The following is a 23791-nucleotide window of genomic DNA, read 5'->3' as shown; positions in this document are numbered from 1 at the left end:
TCCTGTACACTACTCATTACTGAAAATAGATTAGTTAGAAAAGTTATTTATTAACATTTACCCTGATAACAAGTCATGTGAAGTAAAATGTTAGTGTTTATAGAGATTGTACAGGTACAGCAATAAGTCTGGGATGAAATAAAACACTTAAAAGACTTAAAAGTTCAGGAAGAAATGGGACTATGAGTAAGTCAATACAACATTAGTCCCCTTGGACGGTCATGCTCAGAGCCCATCATTCGTTACTACGGCCCTGAACAAAATGCACTACCATCACTTATGGCAGTGAAACTAGGCCAATAACCTCAAGGAAGTTTTCTAAAAACATTTGCCTTGGCCGCTGGGTTTTGTGTAGTCTTTAAGGGGACCCATGGGTGCATTCCTTCACCCTGCGTGGCCAAGTTATGGCAAGAATGCGGGATGACTCTTTTTCATTTCTGCATGACCAAGCAGACCCGTCCAAATAGTGTATACCGACACATTGCTGGTGATACAGAAGTAGAGGGGGGCCGATGATGAGAGGAGTGGCCGCTACTTCACTAAACTTTCCCGAGTGACGCGCTGTGCGCCCCTCCCCGTTAACACCGAGAGAAAAGTTTGGCCGTCTTACTTAACTCTCCCGATGTAGTGGCAGATTGACGGAGCGTTAGGAGTGAGAAATACAGTTCATGGTTTATTGTCATTTCAAACAAGAACAAAGTGTGGACATGAAATCACTCACCGGGTAGAAAAGACACTCGAAACTTTTCCTCAGCCAACCGGCATCATGAAGCCGCTGCTGCGCCTCAGCGTCTCTGTGTGGGCTCTCCTGGTCTTCAGTGCCCTCCTTAAGGTAAAGAGGTCTCATTCAATTATATGCATCACACAGTCAGACGTGACACTCAGGGGTTTGTTTTGGGGAGTGAAAACAGGGCGCTTTGTTTGGAGGTTCAGGGTCTACTTTTATCACGCGGGTTTGACTGCACCTGTTGCGCAGGTAGCTGCCGGGCTGTGAGCTCATTCCAGCTCAGCTTCAGGAGGAAAGTTTCTGGGGGTGAAAATATGCTAAAACAAGAATGAAATAGCTTTTCAAACTGTTACCATAGGTGGTTTGGTAGCTTATTTTTGCAGATGAACAATCTCATTGTTTATTCTAAGATGAATATGGTCCTTTGAGAGTTATTAATAAGTAATGAATGAGTTGACCTTCAGTTGGAGAGGTTGAACAATGGTAGGCTATGGATGACATGGAGACAATATATAAGGTCTAACAATTTGACTTATTTAAACACACTGGCATATTTCAGTTCTTTTTTTTTCTTTCTTTTGGTGAATCATTTACTCAGGATTGCACAGGTCATTAAGTGACCTGGTGTGTTAAAAATGCATCCTATTGAACAAAGCTTGCATAACAGATAGACCGGTCATCCAGCAGCCACCGATCCACCTGTCCTTGTCGCACTGGTCTTTCTAGAGGGGGAGAGAGAGAAGGCGAGGGAGGTTGAGAATGGTATGCGAGGATGTGTGTGGCTGACACAACGGGGTCAGGAATGGAATGAGGTGAAGCTCAGTGTCCCTGTCACTCTGGGAGCCTCAACTCTTCACACCAGGACTCCACTGGCACTGAGTAACCAGTTTATTAGGTACAGTTACAGTCTGTGGTAATGCAGTGACCTCTGGTAATTCTGGAGGCTGTAATTAGGAGGTGGAGATGTTGTCTTGGACTATACTGAGATGTTCAAAGATTTTAAAAAGTGCCAATAAAGATTCCCTTTAATAACCAGAAAATGTTTTTATACCAATTGTCTCCAGTATTAGGACATTATTTTTAAAAATACGCCAACCCAGTTTTTTATCTCCTAGTACAGATTCCAATAACTGGAGGTATTTGTTAATACCTAATACCGCTCCAACACCTGTGCTTTCTTTTTTCTGTTTGCCTCGCTGAGTGGAACTCACTGGGATATTTTTTATGTAAGGTGACATGAGACCATGAAAAGTGAGTCAGCGTTTAATTAAAGTTGATCAGTCTTGTTGTGACCAATAACAGATCCACTAAATAACATCAATATTGGCATGGATAGTTCTGGTGTATTTGTAAATAGTTCAGATGGACTTGATAATGCAGAGACTGTTCTTACTAGGAAGAGAAAAATAGACCAAAACATTTTAATTCTTCAGACAAATGCAAGCGACCTCTTTTAAGGTCAAAAGTGGTATGGTGGTTTTATACCAAGAAACATGTCACAGAGGAGGCTGGGGTGAATTTATGTGTATAAAATGTAAATTGGGTAACCTTGACACCCACAGAGCTTTGTTAGTGTCCCGACCAGTTTACACTGGATTATTTTAATGGTAACCAATAAAATGCACATATACAGGCACTGACAAACAGCCCATTTTGTCCTTTACATATGAGGAGATGGTTGTGAATATACTAAATTGAATGATGCTCTGCTTCAATATCCTAACATCACACAAAGCAGCTTAATTGTTTAATTCAATACAGCGACTGTAGAAATTCAATATGATGTTTGCCGCTTCCACTCCGAGAAACATTTAGAGGAGTTTCCTCAAACAGTGGATTTATTTTAATAATTGTCATGTTTGCAAAGTTGATGCATTTTCTTTGATTTTTTTTAGTCTATTTTTATACTTTTCAGCTTGATCCTGTATTGGTTTGTTCTGTTTATTGTAAAACTAAACTACAAAAGACACATGCTTTTGTTGTAAATATGCTGCCCTTTGAAACTGTTGTGATGAATTAAATTCATGCTTTACATTTGGACTAGTGCAAATAAACCTGATGAGGACTGTGAGATTTAGTTGAAAGGGCTACATGGTCTAAAAAAGCTGATAAGGACTCTGTCCTTTTGCCATGAGAAATGCGTTGGTTTGGATACGGAAGTAATTGTTAATAGGTTCATTTATGCAACTTCTATGAAGAGTACACATGATAAGCATTGATGAAGACAGGACACATGCAAATGTGAACCTGCCTGCAGCAGCACAGTTGGTTTTAATACAGTTAGGATTTGAAAGGTAAAACAAGGAGACAGACTCTGGTGATCAGATATATTGGCTATAACCAAGTGTTTCAATATGAACAAGGACTTTACATTGTGTTGTAAGCATATGGCTATGGCTTTAACATTTCAGGAATTATAATTATAAGTTGGTGTGGTATGAAAAATAATGCAGTATTGGTTCAGTTGAAATTTTAAATAATGGGGCCTAAAGTTTTCATTGTTAATCATTTCTCCCCCAAAGTTAAAATGCAGGACAGACAGGACTTTCTTGTTTAGAGACAAAACCTGCTTCACTTAAAGTGTCTTGTCCTTTGATGAAATCAGAGATTGTCTCGTTCATAGCTTTTGGGCACCTGTAATCACATCTAAAATGTTTTTAAAAATTCTTTATTAGGATCCCTATTACATCAGCTACAGTACTCCTCTTGAGGTCCACAGTTTGAATATTTAATCTGCTCATTTAAATGTGTTAAAAAGTTGTTTATCAACACAAGGTTGAGATCATAGGTGAATCTTTTTTTTTTCATCATCACAACATATTTTAAATGGTACATACATTTGAAACGTACTATTCCTCCGCGGCCACAGAGTAGTAGATATAATCTGTTGTGTTTGAAACAGGCTTGTATTGATTGTGCTTTGATGCTGATAAATGCTGTATGATTTTCTTTGTGTGTTCCAGTTCTAACCGCAGTTCTAACGTAGTGATGATATTGATGATGGCCATACTGAGCAAAACAAAACACGCAAAGTTTACAACAAAAGAAAATAGTTTCTCTCTTCTCTTCTCTTTTCCTTTGTTGATTTTTCCCTTTCCTCTTTCCATCTTATCTTTTCTGCTCCTGTTTAGCAGCTTAATTGCTCTTAATTACTCTCAGTCTTACTCTTTATCCTCACTCTAATTCTTGTGTTGACATCATCTGTCCTCGCAGCTCTCTTTTTAACACACTTTTCTAGGGTTCGAGGGTCCGGCAGAAAGACTCAAGTGTTACCTCTTCCTTGTAGAATTTGGGAAGTGACAGTTTCGTTGGGGATTTACGCCTCAGTGATCCTGTTATGTAATGGAAACACGGCACTGAAGATGAATCGCAGGTCATAACTTAATAACAAATGATACTTAACACCAGAGCAGTTTAGTGACAGTTTCAGGATATACCAGATTTTAAATTTTGTTAATCAAGTTTCAAAAAAATGTCAATTGGAAACATAACCTGACTTCAACTCCAAAGGAAGTAGAAAAAGGGGAAATACAATACTTCCCTGATAGGAACATTTTTGCATGCTGACATTTTCCGTACATCAAAATCTTTTAACAATCCACTTTACTGCTCTACATGTTAACTACCTGTTGATATGCTAAAGTGTTCTAGTTGATTTGCTTCTTGGTTCAAGAAATGGTTGTTCCCCTTTAAAACAGACTGAGTAGTTATACCATTAATACAGTTTACCTGCTTTCAAACTCTTTGTATTCGTCTGGAAAAACAATATTTCCTTGACTAAAATATGTGATGTCTGATTTTGGGTATGTGAAACATATTAAGTATAATCCTTTTATTTAGACTCACATTTCATTCCCAGTGGAGACCATTAAAGCATATAAGTGTTTCATACTAAATTAATATATTACCCAAAATTAAACGTTAACATTTTAATGAATGATTCAGTATTCAGTTTGCTCATGATTTTATCCTTGTTCTCTCAGCTACACATCCAGTCTATAAAGACATCTTTTCTGCTAGAAACGTCCATTAAGTATTTACAGACAGTCCATATTTTTCTTGTATTGGGGAACTTTTCTAGTTATTAGTCTGGCCAACATGCAAAACAGTGGAAATCGATTGAACATGGGAGTGAAAATAGAATAAAAAATTAAAGCGTGGTTTGTTAGGCTCAGTCTACAGTAAGTGCGTGCAAATCATGGCTTGACACACACCCACTAATGACCCAGGAAAAGTACAACACTTTGCATGAGTTTATCATAGTACGGAGCCTTTCTCTATTCCCATCCGCTGTATCTCTTTCTCTATCTCTTTCTCTGTCTCTGGCCTTCTCACAGCTTGGAGAAATAAAAGAACGGTGACGTCGCTATCAGTGGGAAACATCTTGGAACAAGGAAAAGGGACGTTTTCTAACACTTACAAGAACTCTAGCTTTGGGCACTGTGATGAACACTACTTAAAATTGTGGACTCACACCACTACAAATACAACTTTGTTTATGTCCATGAAAATCTCTAGAGTCTCTGCTGATGACCTGATGACGTCTGGCCTGCATCTGAATAGACGCATCCCCTTCCAAAATGTATTCTTCTCACTGTATCTAAATTATAGGCCATTGGCTTCCTTGTGTCTTGCATCCCATTATTGGTCTGAAGTGCAAAAGTCACAAATCAAGCCTTCCTTTGTGGAATACTGCACCCTCCACCCACTCACAACCCCCCTTCAACTGTGTGAGGACAGTCCCGTTTGAAATTAACATCCCCAAACACGCTGTACAAGATGTACAAGATGAATTACAAAGAGTCACAGTTTCCCAGTCCATGTAAATGAGAGGCAGGCTTCTCTCCCAGCCTCAAAGGCTTTATTGTCAGCAGATAGTCATCATTTTATCAGCGGCCTCCGAGCGGGTCATGACCCAGCAAGGACGTAGTGCAGATGAAAAATTATTGTTTTTTTTATACATACAGCCTTTCCATAAAGACTGAGTTTTAAAATGCCCCAACTACTGTATGTAGCAGATTGGTTTGGTCATTACTCAGTACTCATCACAACCAGGTACAAAAATGCATTTTAAAAACTTACTTGAATACTCACTCACATGTTTTTAGCCATGGTAGTGGTCAGTCAGTTAATAAACCACTGAGCCAGTGAAAAATCTGCCTGCCGCCCAAAAAGCATTTTCCCCATAGACCACTATAATAAAAGACATGTCTGTAAAACTGTTGACTGAAAACTTTGGCCTGCAAACAAGGTCAATCATGACTCTCTCTATTATGAATGTTTGATACATGGGGGTTTTATATTTGTAAAATTTTCTTTGAGTTGAGAAAAGAACATTAAAAATCTGTGATGTCATCACAAAGTAAAGTCTATGGGCCAAGAAAGAACTCATGAGTGGTTCCAGTGGGGGAAACGCCACAGCAAGTGTTCAGTGGGCTGCACAATGAGGTGAATATGGAAAATATTACACTCGCTTAACATCAGCATGCTGACATTAGCATTGACCTCAAAGCACCTCTTTGTGTGTAGCATAGCTGTGGACTCTTGTCTTGCTTATAACACAGGCCTGTTATCAATTTCCACTGCTCAGAGATGGAGGATAGTCTCACTTGCAGGTACCAGTCATCACATTATTTCATTTCAAGCCATAAAAGGAAACATCAGGGCACATTAACTTCATAATTATCTTACTTCTTGAGTAGCTGCTCTAATTAGCAATCTTACTACTGTAGTAGTCTACAGTGAAAATGGGCCTTATACTTCTGTGAATGATAAAATCAGTAATAATGAAGACATTGCCTTTCCTTGGTTGTTCATAGCTTCTACTAAAATTAGTTATTTAATGTCTGTAGGAATGAAAACCATTAGAAGAATATGTGTATATGTTTTCATGTAGGGAGGCAGACATAGTGTTCTGTACCTATAAAGAGCATCAAACATTTCTTGTAAAAAGAATAACTGTAATTTTCTTTACTGGTCATGCTCTTCAGGGTCACTGAGGACAGGAGCCGGTTTCAAAAGGCGTTGCTCTTCAGAGTCTAGATTTTAAAAGGGAAATGTATAGTATTTTTGTTGATAATTTAAATAAAGAATGAAAAAACACTCATTATTTATAACCCCCCCCCCATATGATATGCTTTTCCTGTGCTTCTTTTCCACAGATACACACATTGATGCATCACACTTCACTTTAGCACTTACACCCATTTAAAACATCCATGATCAGTTTAGAGTGTCTGTGTTCAGGGTGTGGGTACATATGCACTCATACACCTCTTCCTCTTGTTGCATGGCCAGCAGCAAGTAGAGGAAGCTCTAATGGCAGTGCATTGTACTCAGATGGGTATCTGCAGCCAGTAGCTCAGCAATCTTCACAGGGCAGCACAGTGCTAGGTACAGTAAATACTACGTCACTGATTTCCATATGCTCTGATCTGTTGATAGCAGTGGCAGGACTGTGGTGTGGGAGGATGATACCTGGAGACAAACACACTCATACATAAGCCATCATACGCAGGGAGTATTTGGAGGCAGCAGGTATTTTTAGACATAGCTTTGGGCATTATTTTATGATTCATGTTCCTATAGTATCTGACAGGAGGATGCTCAAATTTAATTTCTCTTGTGCAGTGTTGTAACACAAGAATGCTATCATACTCAAATATGTAATATATGATATGCAATAAACCAGCAGATTTGGTCCAAACTAGTTTTATTGTTTTTAAGACATATTGTAATGGCAGTACTGTAGCTCCATCAAATGCTTTGAGCTCCTTCAGTAGTGCTGTGACTTCTGACTTAAATGACACTAATAAAAAAACTACAAATATAATTCATTTTTCACACAACTCTCTAACCCTGGTGGGTTATAATATACATTCATGTTAGCTTCTGTCTTCAGTAGTCATATAGGATAGTATAACATATTTAAGTATCAAGGTTTTAAAAAGGCTAAATTGCACATTCATCATAAATGTGTACACTGAATGTCCTGACTAGAGTAGCAATGTGCTACTGAATACTGGGTAAAATTAGTATCAATTTCCTGAAACCATCTAGAAACAGTGAGAGGTCAAAGGTCATCGATTCCCCTGACATTTTAATGTTGCCAGAATCAGTCATGTGCAGTGATGCAGTTCCAAACAAAATTTAATACATGATCAAATGACTTCAGTTAATATCAAGTTCATTCCATTTAACCACCTCACAGACCTTAACTGAGGAACTCAATTTGAATTACAATACAAAGTCATACAAGAACCACATTATTTAGGCATATTGCACATGATTAAAGAAGTTTATGGAAAACAAACTTAGTTCAAATTGGTATGAGAAAATGACATGTTTCACACCATAAAAGAAGCAACAGTAACAATTTTGATGGTTTTAAGCTAACCCAGACAGTTTAAGTAAGACAAGAGTTGATTTATTAGCCAATGGCATGTGGTCCTTATCTTCCTTTATTTGACCTTAATGAGCTTGGGGAATGAAGTCTAGAATAAAAAGTCCTTTATGTTGTTCACATCTGTTATCAAGGGTCTCTGGGTGGGTTCAGGAAGCATCAGGAAGTCGTGGTAGCACAGAAACAATGAGTAGGTCGCTCATGAGAAACTTCTGAGGCGATGAACCTTAAATAGAGAACAGGCTGCCAGTTTATTAAAGGCCAACAAAAGAAAGTGACTGTAGATTTCATACATTTCACATATGTTTTCACATTCACGTCATCAGATCATTAACTTCTGCATTCACAACACACAGTAGGAAAAAAGCAATTTAGGCAGCTTGTGTGCCCATTGTTTTTTAATATTCTTACACATGTACACAAAGACACAGGCACAGACACACACAAGCAGTTTTAAAAGCTGGATACACAAACAAAATAATTTCTCTTTTGATTCTAATTTGAGTAGACTCAATCTGTAAAAACAAGGAAGAAATGTTATTTCACAATATGCAAAATGACTGATGAAACAGTGTGTCATAATATTTAAAGGACCTGCACACCCATACAGGTGTTCTGATTTACCCTGGCTAATTAGACCTGGGGTCAAGTTGATGTTGGGTGGAGCTAAATTGGGAACCATGTGATGAAACAGAACTCTCTAACCTCTCTAATTTAAGTTACCGGTTGGTGAGATACTGTAACCTTAATTTAATTTACCACCTTTCCTGTTTTTCGTAATTGAAAAATTATTGTAGATGCTCCAATAACTCATTAATTAAGTTTACTATATCAAGTGAGTAACAGCAGATAAACTCATCTTGCTATAAGGTAACTAGCCAAAGTCACAGCCCACGAAGGCTTTAGAGAATTACACAAACAAAACAGGAGACGTCAACATACAAATGGGAGAGAGAAAGAAAAAAGAATGGATGTAGAACAGATATATTAGACAATCAGATAATAGTAAAACTACTACAAAGGAGCAGAAAAGGTCAAGAGACAAAAACCAATAAAGAAAAGGAGAAAAGCATGATCCACTTTCAACATTAGTTTTTCTTCCTCATGAACCTTGGATATTATGTGTTGTTAATCATCAAGGCACAAACACATGCACGCACAACAGCGCCACAAATGTTTTGCTTTGAGTCAGATAATGTGATTTTGCAGAATTTACAGCTGTAGAAGAATCCTCGTATTGCACTCAGTAAGTCAACAAGAGCACAACCATGGCAACCCCTCAAAACTTATTCAACGAGCAGGAATAAAGTATTGTCCAATTTTTTAAATGTTTTTGTTCCGAGTTATCAGATTATGAGGAGCTAAGGTTAAATAGACTGATCCGTGAGCAAACAGCTTTTAAGGTGATTTCTTGATTGTTTTTGGGTCTGGGTGTTATTATGGAGGAAGGAACTGGGGCCTTATCAGGAGGCAAGCAGCAAAGGCAGACTGTGAGGAATGAGAGGGAATCGTAGTGGCAGGCCGACTGCCTTTTGGGTTGATGTAATGTTTATGTAGTGGTCAGTACAGCCATTTCCTCCTCCTCCTCCTCCTCCTCCTCCTCCTCCTGCAGACAGAACAGTCAAAGGGCACATATACTGTACACAGGGCAAGAAGGTCCCAGCCAGGTATGTTTGCACAATGACCATTAAACATCACTCTTCAAGTGAGAGTCGAAAGTATGAGAAATAACAATGAGCTTCCAAGTGCTGTATATCACCAACCTTTGAGCTGTGTCTCAAAGCAAACAGCAAAATTATTTATCTTTGAGTGGCTTTTAGAAATGCTCTCCTGCTATTAGTGATTTTAAACAAATGCTACCAACACTCCTGTTACAACATATGCAATACATATAATGTAGAAAACAGGGATGTGCACAAGGATGGAGCTGACTTCCAGTGGATTCAAGAAAGTCCGTTATTTGAACTTCAGTATATCTAGGCCAGTATTTCTAAAATGGGAATTTGAACTTGGGTCAGTGCCAAGGAATAATGGCTTGAGACGTTGTTTTGTTTATTTAGCCAGAAGAAAATAAGTGATACTTAGGAAGAAGGCCAAAGGGAAATAAAACATTCAGCAGTCTAGCTCAGAGAAATCATATCCCCAGAGGTCAAGTTAACATGAAGATGTGTATGAAAACATGAGGTTGTCATAGCATTAAGCCACAACTTTCACATACTGGTATGTGACCCTTACCATATTCTTCTGGAGCAGGACATGGTTTTGTTTGTTAAACTTCTGTTCGGTCACAGACAGCAACAATTGTTCCTAAAATCAAACTTAGTCATAACATTGCTTACTTCTGGCTTTTGTTCACACTGGCTTTTTACAAAGAGCTGTGAACATTGGGTGATACAGACTGCCAGGTAAGTCATTCAGTGGTTACTGGTGATGTCATCCAGCATCATAACAGCAAGCTTTGCTACACTTTAATACTTCAGTGTTCTGCAGTGTTATGAAGAGTTCAGGAAAAAGTATCTAAAAATGAGCACTCGTAGTATTGTTTGACCACTGATTGGCCACATGTTGCAGTGACAAAAAGACAGAGACAGGATGGAAAAGAGGCATTTTGTACAGTAACATTATGGTGGGATGAGTTCAATGTCATATAAAAAGTACATGTAGGCTAGTAAAATACAAGCTTCCTCGCTTGACTGGTTTATAGGGGACAGTTCCTGTATTCACATTTAACCATGGCTACCAAATTATTTCCATAACCAAAACCATAACCATTTATATATAATAGACCTGAATGGTTTAATAATAGTAGTCAGTACTAGCTATTGGAACTATTATGAAAACCACAAGTCACTGGATGGTTGGCCTGTTAGCATTCAAACAACAAATTGCAAAACTGCACCAGAATGTGATTTGAAGCAGGCAGAGACTCACCAGTTCAAACAGTCTCAACCCAGTTGTTGAGTCGTTCAGGCAGCACCACAGTTTGATTGACAGCTTTCATACCTGCTCTCTCTGATGTGGAGTTAGTTTAACCAAACTCAATAGGATAGGCGTAAAAAACACTCTTTGTTACTCACAAGGCAAACCAGTTTTTGATAACAGTTTAGCTGGTTGTTACTGTATGCCTGACAAGGTTCAAAGATCATTCTTGAACTTTAGCTTCAAAAAAGCCAAACTATTAAGGTCTATTTAGTAGCTGACTGGTCTCAAGCTTTCACTCATGTAATGTGATCTTTTTTTCGATGTTCAAATTAATTTTTTATTTTTTTTTTGTGAGAGCTTCTTGTCCATGTTTGTTTAAAAGTTGAAAGGTGAAAGTTCAAGATGTGAGGAGAAAAATTACCAAATGAGTCAGGAAGGGGGCAGAAGAACTCCTGACAGACCACTAAGTCGTTTAGTAAAGTTTTAGTATAAAGTATAAATGTTCATAAACGGTTGCATATTTACACATCAAGCTATGGTGGGGAAACATTAGTATTCATTTGTACCTGTTGAAAGTGTTACTTTTTTAAGTTTAGGATGTTAGCATATGAAACTTTTTAGCCTGATGTTTGTAATCAGAATAAACATTAATACCAGCTAAGATGTTCCTTAACAGAAATGACAAATGTTAATAGAAATGCGGGAACTAATGATTAGAATTTTTATTTTGAGACACTAATTAGATTGTGACCAAACCCAACTCTAGATATTGTTGAGGACAATCTTTCAACTCTCAAAAACCATCTACTATGTTAAGAGGGGGAAGTATATCACTGAATTACGGACAGTGAATAATTCTCTGTACACCCATTTGCACCCTCTGACAGGGCGTTAGAGGGAAGCTGAGCGGCTCTAACGCGCTGCTGCACAAACAACAGAAGTATACAAATGCCAACTTCCTCATAGGCTGTTGTGCCAGTAAGTGTACAAAACCCACCCAAAGTGACATAATCTAGCTGATAATTTAAGGTAATGGTCGGTTGGTTGGTTGAGTATTATACTGAATACTGAATTTTATTGAAATGTATGTCGTAAAAACACTGGTAATGAGGTTTCTTAACACATAGTGCTGTATTGTACTGACTTTCTCAGAGAACACCAACTACCACAACCAAAAGCACTGAAGCCTTGAACGTGTCGTGCACCACTGTGTGGCACCCTCGTACTTGGTTGGTAGGAAGGGCAAGGTCACTGTTGTGGCACCCTCGTTCTTGGTTGGTAGGAAGGGCAAGGTCACTGTTGTGAATAGAGAAGGAAAAGATAAGGAGAGGACACTGGTCTCCATGGATGGAGGGGTGGTAGGGGCTTTATTAAATGCAGCACCTTTGTTTTTATCAAAGTCTTTTCTGTTCTATTGAAAAATTCCAATTCCCTTTTGCCTGGGTGTGCCTTTAAAATGCAAAACATGCTGTATAACATTTACAATGTAAGTATAAATCTGGATGTATAGAAGGAATATACAACAGATTGTTAGCAGATTAATACACAGTGTATCTTTGTTGCTGAATAAGAGAAGAACAAAGAAAAAAAAAATACACTCAGTGGCCAGTATATTACAGTTGATACACCCAGTTAACACTAATGCAGTCTAATACAATAACTAAAGCATAAATGACTACTTTGTTTGAGTGATACCTTAAAAAATATTATTATTATGTATCAATAATTAATAATTTGAGTCTTTTAAAAGTGTATTTTCAAGCAAAAATGCAAAATATTCATTGTGTCCAGTTTGTTTAGTTTGAACATTGTCTGATTTTCTCTGTTTCATGTAAACATTTTGAGTTTTAGACTGTTGGTCAGAAAAAATAAGACATCAATCCGATTAATCATTAATGAAAATAATCACAATTATCACCAGTTGCAGCCCAGTTTGTAAAGACTGGTCATTTTGGAGGCTATAGTTTGTGGTGCTGTTGAACTGTATTGAGTCTACCCACATATTGACAAAACTCCAGTTGGCAAGTGTAGTATCAGTCTACTTTTGAATATATCCACAATTAAACTATATTTTGAGTATTGCTTACAACCTATACTTTAGTCTGTATCCTGCACAGTGAGAAATACCTGCACTTGTCCTTTTGTATTTGTATTTGATTAGATCTTTTGTAATGCAAGACTGATGTAATGCCCACTCTTTCAGTGTTAGGGGGAGTTAATGATCGGTCCTATCTATGATCTTTTTTCAGGGGAACTGAGAGGAGAGGGTGATGCAGTTTTGAGGGATGATGTCTTCTGTTTAATGTTTAGCTGTGTGGTAAACAGACTGAGTGCCACTAGACTGTTTAAGTTTTGGCTAATAAGTGATTTTGTAACCAGTGCTTTGTGTTTAGTCCTGATACAAGGTCACAGGTGGTAACCTGAGTAAAAATATGGAGAAAGAGGTGTATGGATATAAAGTTGTAGGACCACATTTGATATTATGGCTTGCTGTGAACAACATTTGTTAGTAATCATTGGAGCATGAAAGAAAAAAAAGCTGTAATCCTACATGCACAGAAGAGTATTCTCCATGATGATTAGGAGAGTTTACTTCCTTGTGCGTACTTACTGGCATACAAACACGATCTATTCATCAGTTACCATGGGGCTTTATCTGAAAATACAGAACTTTTGGGTGTTACTTTACATCACAGACGAGCATGGACATATTAACTTACACATGGTTGTTATACTCTACTGTACTGTCTGATTACACCATGCTTAGACAATATATTTAAATTTGGCTTTTTTTAGGCCAACAAGGTCTGACTCAATATACCATCCATTGAAAACCTCCAGTAAAGTTTGAAAAATGTTTAGTGTTTTGATATCCATCCCTATCAAGAACTCAGCATCTCCCCACCAGAGTTTTTAATTCTTGGGAATGTGAAAAAGGCTTTGAGACCATCATGTTGGGAAATAAAATGTACATAAAAAATAAGCAAACTGTTGATTTAATAATCTGCCTATGTTGCTCTGCTTTCTTATCAGAGTTTAACAGCTATGACCACATACATGGTTTGCTTTTTGGCAGCCACAAAGAGAATGAGAGAAAGGTGCCTTATTGTGTCATTTCACTGCAGGGGCCACATATCATGTGTACAAAGGCAGTTTAAGAAACTGTGGACATCTGACCGCTTCAACAAGAGTTCTACTCAGTGCTTTAAATTCAGCAGGCTTTTTCTAGCAGTCCTCACTCAATTCTCTGATGCTCTTACACATATGAACAGGAGGTTAGGTTTCTGTTGGATGCTTTGTGGTTGTTTCAAACTCAATGCTGACCTCTACTGGTGCAAGATGATTTACTTTGCTTTTCTCTGCCTTTATCCCCATAGGACTCCCGAGCTGCATGTGCCGGTAAGTACACACTAGCTGTTTACTTATTTTGTTTCATGTGCCTCCTTTCTGTTCATTCTTCTCTGTATATTTAAAGAAATACAAGTTCTCACGGAATACCATATTTGGTGTTTAATATAGGCTTGTTAATTACGTCACTCCTGTCAAAAAAGTTTTTTAAAGGAATTTTGCTTTTTTTAAAAGAATCTAGTTGTGCTCATTTCTTCTTTTTGGTCTTGTTTTTCTTCTTGTTCTTGTCCTCGTTCGCCTACCTCATAGATGGTGAATGTGACAGCAATCAAACGATAATAATAACAACAACAACAACAACAGTCGAGTTTCAATCTAACCCAAACTGCAGCTTATCCGTTTCAAACATATCTGGAAATGGTTCTTTAGTTGGTCTGACTCCTGGAGCTGTCTATAATATCTCCCTTGATTGTTTGAACTGCTGCAAAATGGTCACAACTAGTAAGTCAATTTACTTTGTCAAATCACTTGTATTCCAGTCATCCGCAAATTATTCAGTGAATTATCTAAAGCGTTTTTGTCATATTAAAGATTCAGCCTGTTTGCTCTGTTGTTTGTATGACTACAAACAAAGTGCTTTCAGTATGAATACACAGAAATACAAAGATGATTATGATGTGTTACACATATAATGATTAATGAAAACCTAAAATATCAATATTTTCTCCCCCACCCACCTCTCTGCCACTCACAGAGCCTGAACAAGTCATCAATCTTTCTGTCACTGGAATCAGTACAACCTCTATAAGTCTCAGCTGGAATAAACCAACAGGAAACATCTCCTTCTATAAAGTAGAGTGGGCTGACGGAGAAAAAGAAAATGTGAATGAAACATCTAAAACCATTACTGGACTGGCAGCTGGGGAAAACTACACCATATCTGTAACTGCAGTGGCAGATGATGGTAGAACTGAAGGAGTGACTGAAGATATTTCTCAGTACACAAGTAAGTATCTGTTGAATTTTGGCTTAAATTGTAAGATGATCAATAGAATTCTTAATGTCTGACTCAAAATATTTGCAAATAACTTCAAATATCGACTTCCAGTGTTAATACTCTTTGTTCCACAGAACCTGAGATAGTCAAGAATCTTATGGTAGCCATTTTATGACATTTGGATCAAAGATCCACCGATCAAAACGTCACACTGTTCAGCTTTTACCTTCAAAAGGACTTGCCATTTATTTGCTCTCAGATTCAGATGTTTACATTAAGTTACATTTCAAACATTTTAAACATTCCATGTTTTTTCATGTGCTTTGTCAGAGACAAATTACATTTAGTCAGTTTAATACCTCCTTCAGTTAACCTTTTTTACTGTGGTTTTCTGATGATGTTACTCCTGCACTTTGTCTTCAGTGAATCATGTTTTACTGTCATCTTTTCTGCTTTGCGTCTACCTCTCTGTCACTCTCAGAGCCTGATGTAGTCAAAAATCTCAGTGTCAGTGAAATCACAACATCCTCTGTGTCTCTGACCTGGACTAAACCTGAAGGAAACAGCACCTTCTATAGAGTACAGTGGACTGCTGGGACATACAACTTGGGTGTTACTGTCAGTGAAACAGAAATGAATGTCACCTCACTGACTGCTGGAGTGCAGTACACTTTTACCATCATTGCAGTGACTGGAGATAATAAAACAGTAGGAGAGGCAAAGACAGTTTCACAGTATACAAGTAAGATGTGCAGTGCATCACTATCTGCATTTAATATTATATGTTGCCTTGATAGATGCAACTTAGTAGTTATTCTGCAGATAACCTAACATACAATTGTCAACAATATTGTTTGCCTATTTAGTGTTATGTCAATTGTATGTTTTACTGTCATCTATTCCTCCTTGCGTCCACCTCTCTGTCACTCTCAGAGCCTGATGTAGTCAGAAATCTCAGTGTCAGTGAAATCACAACATCCTCTGTGTCTCTGACCTGGACTAAACCTGAAGGAAACAGCCCCTTCTATAGAGTACAGTGGACTGCTGGGACAGACAACTGGGGTGTTACTGTCAATGAAACAGAAATGAATGTCACCTCACTGACTGCTGGAGTGCAGTACACTTTTACCATCATTGCAGTGGCTGGAGATAATGAAACAGTAGGAGAGGCAAAGACAGTTTCAAAGTATACAAGTAAGATGTGCAGTGCATCACTATCTGCATTTAATATTATATGTTGCCCTTACAGTCAGTTTAATACCTCCTTCAGTTAACCTTTTTTACCGTGGTTTTCTGATGATGTTACTCCTGCACTTTGTCTTCAGTGAATCATGTTTCACTGTCATTTTTTCTCCCTTGCGTCTACCTCTCTGTCACTCTCAGAGCCTGATGTAGTCAGGAATCTCACTGTAAGTGAAATCACAACATCCTCTGTGTCTCTGATCTGGGCTGAACCTGAAGGAAATAGCTCATTCTATAGAGTACAGTGGACAGGTGGAGAAATCAATGTACTTGCGAATATGAGCAAAACATCTACGATCATTACTAATCTGACTGCTGGTGTCCAATATACAATAACTGTTACGGCAGTGGCAGATGATGGTCACATTGAAGGACAGAGTACTATTGTATCTCAGTACACAAGTAAGTAAGGACTTAAATGTGGTCCTTTCTGGTAGTGATATTCTGCTGAGGACAGCTGTTGAGGGTGAGACAGCTGCTGATTGTGTTGCCTGCTGGTTTGGCCAGCAGATGTAGCGTTGAGCTTGTTTTACATATTAATAAACGAGAGCTCACCTGTGAAGCAATGGTCTGGATTTGTTTTGGTCCAGATCAAGGTGGATCCCAGACTACAAGGATTCTAGATAAATATTCAGCTACATGGAGGCCGCTTGCTAGTGTCACTGGTGCAACAATTACAATGTATTTATTTTTCAAACTATTAATTTCCTCATGTGACTCCTCTTTCCTCACAGAACCTGAAGTAGTCAAAAGTCTCAGTGTCAGTGAAATCACAACATCCTCTGTGTCTCTGACCTGGACTAAACCTGAAGGAAACAGCACCTACTATAGAGTACAGTGGACTGCTGGGACAAACAACTTGGGTGTTACTGTCAATGAAACAAAAATGAATGTCACCTCACTGACTGCTGGAGTGCAGTACACTTTTACCATCACTGCAGTGGCTGGAGATAATGAAACAGTAGGAGAGGAAAAGACAGTTTCACAGTATACAAGTAAGATGTGCAGTGCATCACTATCTGCATTTAATATTATATGTTGCCTTGATAGATGCAACTTAGTAGTTATTCTGCAGATAACCTAACATACAATTGTCAACAATATTGTTTCCCTATTTAGTGTTATGTCAATTGTATGTTTTACTGTCATCTATTCCTCCTTGCGTCCACCTCTCTGTCACTCTCAGAGCCTGATGTAGTCAGAAATCTCAGTGTCAGTGAAATCACAACATCCTCTGTGTCTCTGACCTGGACTAAACCTGAAGGAAACAGCCCCTTCTATAGAGTACAGTGGACTGCTGGGACAGACAACTGGGGTGTTACTGTCAATGAAACAAAAATGAATGTCACTTCACTAACTGCTGGAGTGCAGTACACTTTTACCATCATTGCAGTGGCTGGAGATAATGAAACAGTAGGACAGGCAAAGACAGTTTCAAAGTATACAAGTAAGATGTGCAGTGCATCACTATCTGCATTTAATATTATATGTTGCCCTTATAGTCAGTTTAATACCTCCTTCAGTTAACCTTTTTTACTGTGGTTTTCTGATGATGTTACTCCTGCACTTTGTCTTCAGTGAATCATGTTTCACTGTCATCTTTTCTCCCTTGCGTCTACCTCTCTGTTACTCTCAGAGCCTGATGTAGTCAGGAATCTCACTGTAAGTGAAATCACAACATCCTCTGTGTCTCTGATCTGGGCTGAACCTGAAGGAAATAGCTCATTCTATAGAGTACAGTGGACAGGTGGAGAAATCAATTTACTTGCGAATATGAGCAAAACATCTACGATCATTACTAATCTGACTGCTGGTGTCCAATATACAATAACTGTTACTGCAGTGGCAGATGATGGTCACATTGAAGGACAGAGTACTATTGTATCTCCGTACACAAGTAAGTAAGGACTTAAATGTGGTCCTTTCTGGTAGTGATATTCTGCTGAGGACAGCTGTTGAGGGTGAGACAGCTGCTGATTGTGTTGCCTGCTGGTTTGGCCAGCAGATGTAGCGTTGAGCTTGTTTTACATATTAATAAACGAGAGCTCACCTGTGAAGCAATGGTCTGGATTTGTTTTGGTCCAGATCAAGGTGGATCCCAGACTACAAGGATTCTAGATAAATATTCAGCTACATGGAGGCCGCTTGCTAGTGTCACTGGTGCAACAATTACAATGTATTTATTTTTCAAACTATTAATTTCCTCATGTGACTCCTCTTTCCTCACAGAACCTGAAGTAGTCAAAAGTCTCAGTGTCAGTGAAATCACAACATCCTCTGTGTCTCTGACCTGGACTAAACCTGAAGGAAACAGCCCCTTCTATAGAGTACAGTGGACTGCTGGGACAGACAACTGGGGTGTTACTGTCAATGAAACAGAAATAAATGTCACCTCACTGACTGCTGGAGTGCAGTACACTTTTAACATCACTGCAGTGGCTGGAGATAATGAAACAGTAGGAGACACAGAGACAGTTTCACAGTATACAAGTAAGATGTGCAGTGCATCACTATCTGCATTTAATATTATATGTTGCCTTGATAGATGCAACTTAGTAGTTATTCTGCAGATAACCTAACATACAATTGTCAACAATATTGTTTCCCTATTTAGTGTTATGTCAATTGTATGTTTTACTGTCATCTATTCCTCCTTGCGTCCACCTCTCTGTCACTCACAGAGCCTGATGTAGTCAGAAATCTCAGTGTCAGTGAAATCACAACATCCTCTGTGTCTCTGACCTGGACTAAACCTGAAGGAAACAGCCCCTTCTATAGAGTACAGTGGACTGCTGGGACAGACAACTGGGGTGTTACTGTCAATGAAACAAAAATGAATGTCACCTCACTGACTGCTGGAGTGCAGTACACTTTTACCATCATTGCAGTGGCTGGAGATAATGAAACAGTAGGAGAGGCAAAGACAGTTTCACAGTATACAAGTAAGATGTGCAGTGCATCACTATCTGCATTTTATATTATATGTTGCCCTTATAGTCAGTTTAATACCTCCTTCAGTTAACCTTTTTTACTGTGGTTTTCTGATGATGTTACTCCTGCACTTTGTCTTCGGTGAATCATGTTTCACTGTCATCTTTTCTCCCTTGCGTCTACCTCTCTGTCACTCTCAGAGCCTGATGTAGTCAGGAATCTCACTGTAAGTGAAATCACAACATCCTCTGTGTCTCTGATCTGGGCTGAACCTGAAGGAAATAGCTCATTCTATAGAGTACAGTGGACAGGTGGAGAAATCAATTTACTTGCGAATATGAGCAAAACATCTACGATCATTACTAATCTGACTGCTGGTGTCCAATATACAATAACTGTTACTGCAGTGGCAGATGATGGTCACATTGAAGGACAGAGTACTATTGTATCTCCGTACACAAGTAAGTAAGGACTTAAATATGGTCCTTTCTGGTAGTGATATTCTGCTGAGGACAGCTGTTGAGGGTGAGACAGCTGCTGATTGTGTTGCCTGCTGGTTTGGCCAGCAGATGTAGCATTGAGCTTGTTTTACATATTAATAAACGAGAGCTCACCTGTGAAGCAATGGTCTGGATTTGTTTTGGTCCAGATCAAGGTGGATCCCAGACTACAAGGATTCTAGATAAATATTCAGCTACATGGAGGCCGCTTGCTAGTGTCACTGGTGCAACAATTACAATGTATTTATTTTTCAAACTATTAATTTTCTCATGTGACTCCTCTTTCCTCACAGAGCCTGATGTAGTCAAAAGTCTCAGTGTCAGTGAAATCACAACATCCTCTGTGTCTCTGACATGGACTAAACCTGAAGGAAACAGCACCTACTATAGAGTACAGTGGACTGCTGGGACAGACAACTGGGGTGTTACTGTCAGTGAAACAGAAATAAATGTCACCTCACTAACTGCTGGAGTGCAGTACACTTTTAACATCACTGCAGTGGCTGGAGATAATGAAACAGTAGGAGACACAGAGCCAGTTTCACAGTATACAAGTAAGATGTGCAGTGCATCACTATCTGCATTTAATATTATATGTTGCCTTGATAGATGCAACTTAGTAGTTATTCTGCAGATAACCTAACATACAATTGTCAACAATATTGTTTCCCTATTTAGTGTTATGTCAATTGTATGTTTTACTGTCATCTATTCCTCCTTGCGTCCACCTCTCTGTCACTCACAGAGCCTGATGTAGTCAGAAATCTCAGTGTCAGTGAAATCACAACATCCTCTGTGTCTCTGACCTGGACTAAACCTGAAGGAAACAGCCCCTTCTATAGAGTACAGTGGACTGCTGGGACAGACAACTGGGGTGTTACTGTCAATGAAACAAAAATGAATGTCACCTCACTGACTGCTGGAGTGCAGTACACTTTTACCATCATTGCAGTGGCTGGAGATAATGAAACAGTAGGAGAGGCAAAGACAGTTTCAAAGTATACAAGTAAGATGTGCAGTGCATCACTATCTGCATTTAATATTATATGTTGCCATTATAGTCAGTTTAATACCTCCTTCAGTTAACCTTTTTTACTGTGGTTTTCTGATGATGTTACTCCTGCACTTTGTCTTCAGTGAATCATGTTTCACTGTCATCTTTTCTCCCTTGCGTCTACCTCTCTGTCACTCTCAGAGCCTGATGTAGTGAGGAATCTCACTGTAAGTGAAATCACAACATCCTCTGTGTCTCTGATCTGGGCTGAACCTGAAGGAAATAGTTCATTCTATAGAGTACAGTGGACAGGTGGAGAAATCAATTTACTTGCGAATATGAGCAAAACATCTACGATCATTACTAATCTGACTGCTGGTGTCCAATATACAATAACTGTTACTGCAGTGGCAGATGATGGTCACATTGAAGGACAGAGTACTATTGTATCTCCGTACACAAGTAAGTAAGGACTTAAATATGGTCCTTTCTGGTAGTGATATTCTGCTGAGGACAGCTGTTGAGGGTGAGACAGCTGCTGATTGTGTTGCCTGCTGGTTTGGCCAGCAGATGTAGCGTTGAGCTTGTTTTACATATTAATAAACGAGAGCTCACCTGTGAAGCAATGGTCTGGATTTGTTTTGGTCCAGATCAAGGTGGATCCCAGACTACAAGGATTCTAGATAAATATTCAGCTACATGGAGGCCGCTTGCTAGTGTCACTGGTGCAACAATTACAATGTATTTATTTTTCAAACTATTAATTTTCTCATGTGACTCCTCTTTCCTCACAGAACCTGAAGTAGTCAAAAGTCTCAGTGTCAGTGAAATCACAACATCCTCTGTGTCTCTGACATGGACTAAACCTGAAGGAAACAGCACCTACTATAGAGTACAGTGGACTGCTGGGACAGACAACTGGGGTGTTACTGTCAGTGAAACAGAAATAAATGTCACCTCACTAACTGCTGGAGTGCAGTACACTTTTAACATCACTGCAGTGGCTGGAGATAATGAAACAGTAGGAGACACAGAGACAGTTTCACAGTATACAAGTAAGATGTGCAGTGCATCACTATCTGCATTTAATATTATATGTTGCCCTTATAGTCAGTTTAATACCTCCTTCAGTTAACCTTTTTTACTGTGGTTTTCTGATGATGTTACTCCTGCACTTTGTCTTCAGTGAATCATGTTTCACTGTCATTTTTTCTCCCTTGCGTCTACCTCTCTGTCACTCTCAGAGCCTGATGTAGTGAGGAATCTCACTGTAAGTGAAATCACAACATCCTCTGTGTCTCTGATCTGGGCTGAACCTGAAGGAAATAGCTCATTCTATAGAGTACAGTGGACAGGTGGAGAAATCAATGTACTTGCGAATATGAGCAAAACATCTACGATCATTACTAATCTGACTGCTGGTGTCCAATATACAATAACTGTTACTGCAGTGGCAGATGATGGTCACATTGAAGGACAGAGTACTATTGTATCTCCGTACACAAGTAAGTAAGGACTTAAATGTGGTCCTTTCTGGTAGTGATATTCTGCTGAGGACAGCTGTTGAGGGTGAGACAGCTGCTGATTGTGTTGCCTGCTGGTTTGGCCAGCAGATGTAGCGTTGAGCTTGTTTTACATATTAATAAACGAGAGCTCACCTGTGAAGCAATGGTCTGGATTTGTTTTGGTCCAGATCAAGGTGGATCCCAGACTACAAGGATTCTAGATAAATATTCAGCTACATGGAGGCCGCTTGATAGTGTCACTGGTGCAACAATTACAATGTATTTATTTTTCAAACTATTAATTTCCTCATGTGACTCCTCTTTCCTCACAGAACCTGAAGTAGTCAAAAGTCTCAGTGTCAGTGAAATCACAACATCCTCTGTGTCTCTGACCTGGACTAAACCTGAAGGAAACAGCACCTACTATAGAGTACAGTGGACTGCTGGGACAAACAACTGGGGTGTTACTGTCAATGAAACAAAAATGAATGTCACCTCACTGAATGCTGGAGTGCAGTACACTTTTACCATCACTGCAGTGGCTGGAGATAATGAAACAGTAGGAGACACAGAGACAGTTTCACAGTATACAAGTAAGATGTGCAGTGCATCACTATCTACATTTAATAGTACAGTATATGTTGCCCTTATAGATGCAACATAGTAGTTCCACTCCTATTACCAGTCTAATGCACAATTTTCAACAATGTTGTTTCCGTATGTAGTAACTGTATGTTTTACTGTCATCTTTTGTCCCTTGCGTCCACCTGTCTGTCACTCACAGAGCCTGATGTAGTCAGGAATCTCACTATAAGTGAAATCACAACATCCTCTGTGTCTCTGACATGGACTAAACCTGAAGGAAACAGCACCTACTATAGAGTACAGTGGACTGCTGGGACAAACAACTGGGGTGTTACTGTCAGTGAAACAGAAATGAATGTCACCTCACTGACTGCTGGAGTGCAGTACACTTTTACCATCATTGCAGTGGCTGGAGATAATGAAACAGTAGGAGAGCCAAAGACAGTTTCACAGTATACAAGTAAGATGTGCAGTGCATCACTATCTGCATTTAATATTATATGTTGCCTTGATAGATGCAACTTAGTAGTTATTCCGCAGATAACCTAACATACAATTGTAAACAATATTGTTTGCCTATTTAGTGTTATGTCAATTGTATGTTTTACTGTCATCTATTCCTCCTTGCGTCCACCTCT

At 38.9% G+C, this 23791-nt stretch overlaps 2 protein-coding genes across 2 annotated transcripts; both read left to right on the top strand.

Annotated features, from left to right (window-relative positions):
* The first annotated feature begins 603 nt into the window (after positions 1-603).
* Positions 604-17799, top strand: LOC128358557 (receptor-type tyrosine-protein phosphatase eta-like). The gene is made up of 7 exons (XM_053318888.1): positions 604-832; positions 14429-14450; positions 14709-14900; positions 15154-15405; positions 15878-16138; positions 16330-16590; positions 17373-17799. Exons 1-7 carry the CDS (start codon positions 767-769, stop codon positions 17720-17722), a joined length of 1404 nt encoding a protein of 467 aa, XP_053174863.1. The 5' UTR covers positions 604-766; the 3' UTR covers positions 17723-17799.
* Positions 17800-18411: 612 nt separating this feature from the next.
* On the top strand, positions 18412-22319 carry LOC128359455 (receptor-type tyrosine-protein phosphatase eta-like). Its single transcript, XM_053319947.1, has 5 exons — positions 18412-18535; positions 19320-19580; positions 20815-21075; positions 21858-22102; positions 22308-22319. The coding sequence occupies exons 1-5, from the start codon at positions 18412-18414 to the stop codon at positions 22317-22319; spliced, it is 903 nt and encodes a 300-aa protein (XP_053175922.1).
* Positions 22320-23791: the final 1472 nt, after the last annotated feature.

The sequence above is a fragment of the Scomber japonicus genome, chromosome 5 (genome assembly GCF_027409825.1).
Source record: "Scomber japonicus isolate fScoJap1 chromosome 5, fScoJap1.pri, whole genome shotgun sequence".
In the NCBI taxonomy this organism is placed as follows: domain Eukaryota; kingdom Metazoa; phylum Chordata; class Actinopteri; order Scombriformes; family Scombridae; genus Scomber; species Scomber japonicus.
Note: the sequence above shows the minus strand (reverse complement) of the source record. Positions and strands in the feature narration are given on the sequence as shown.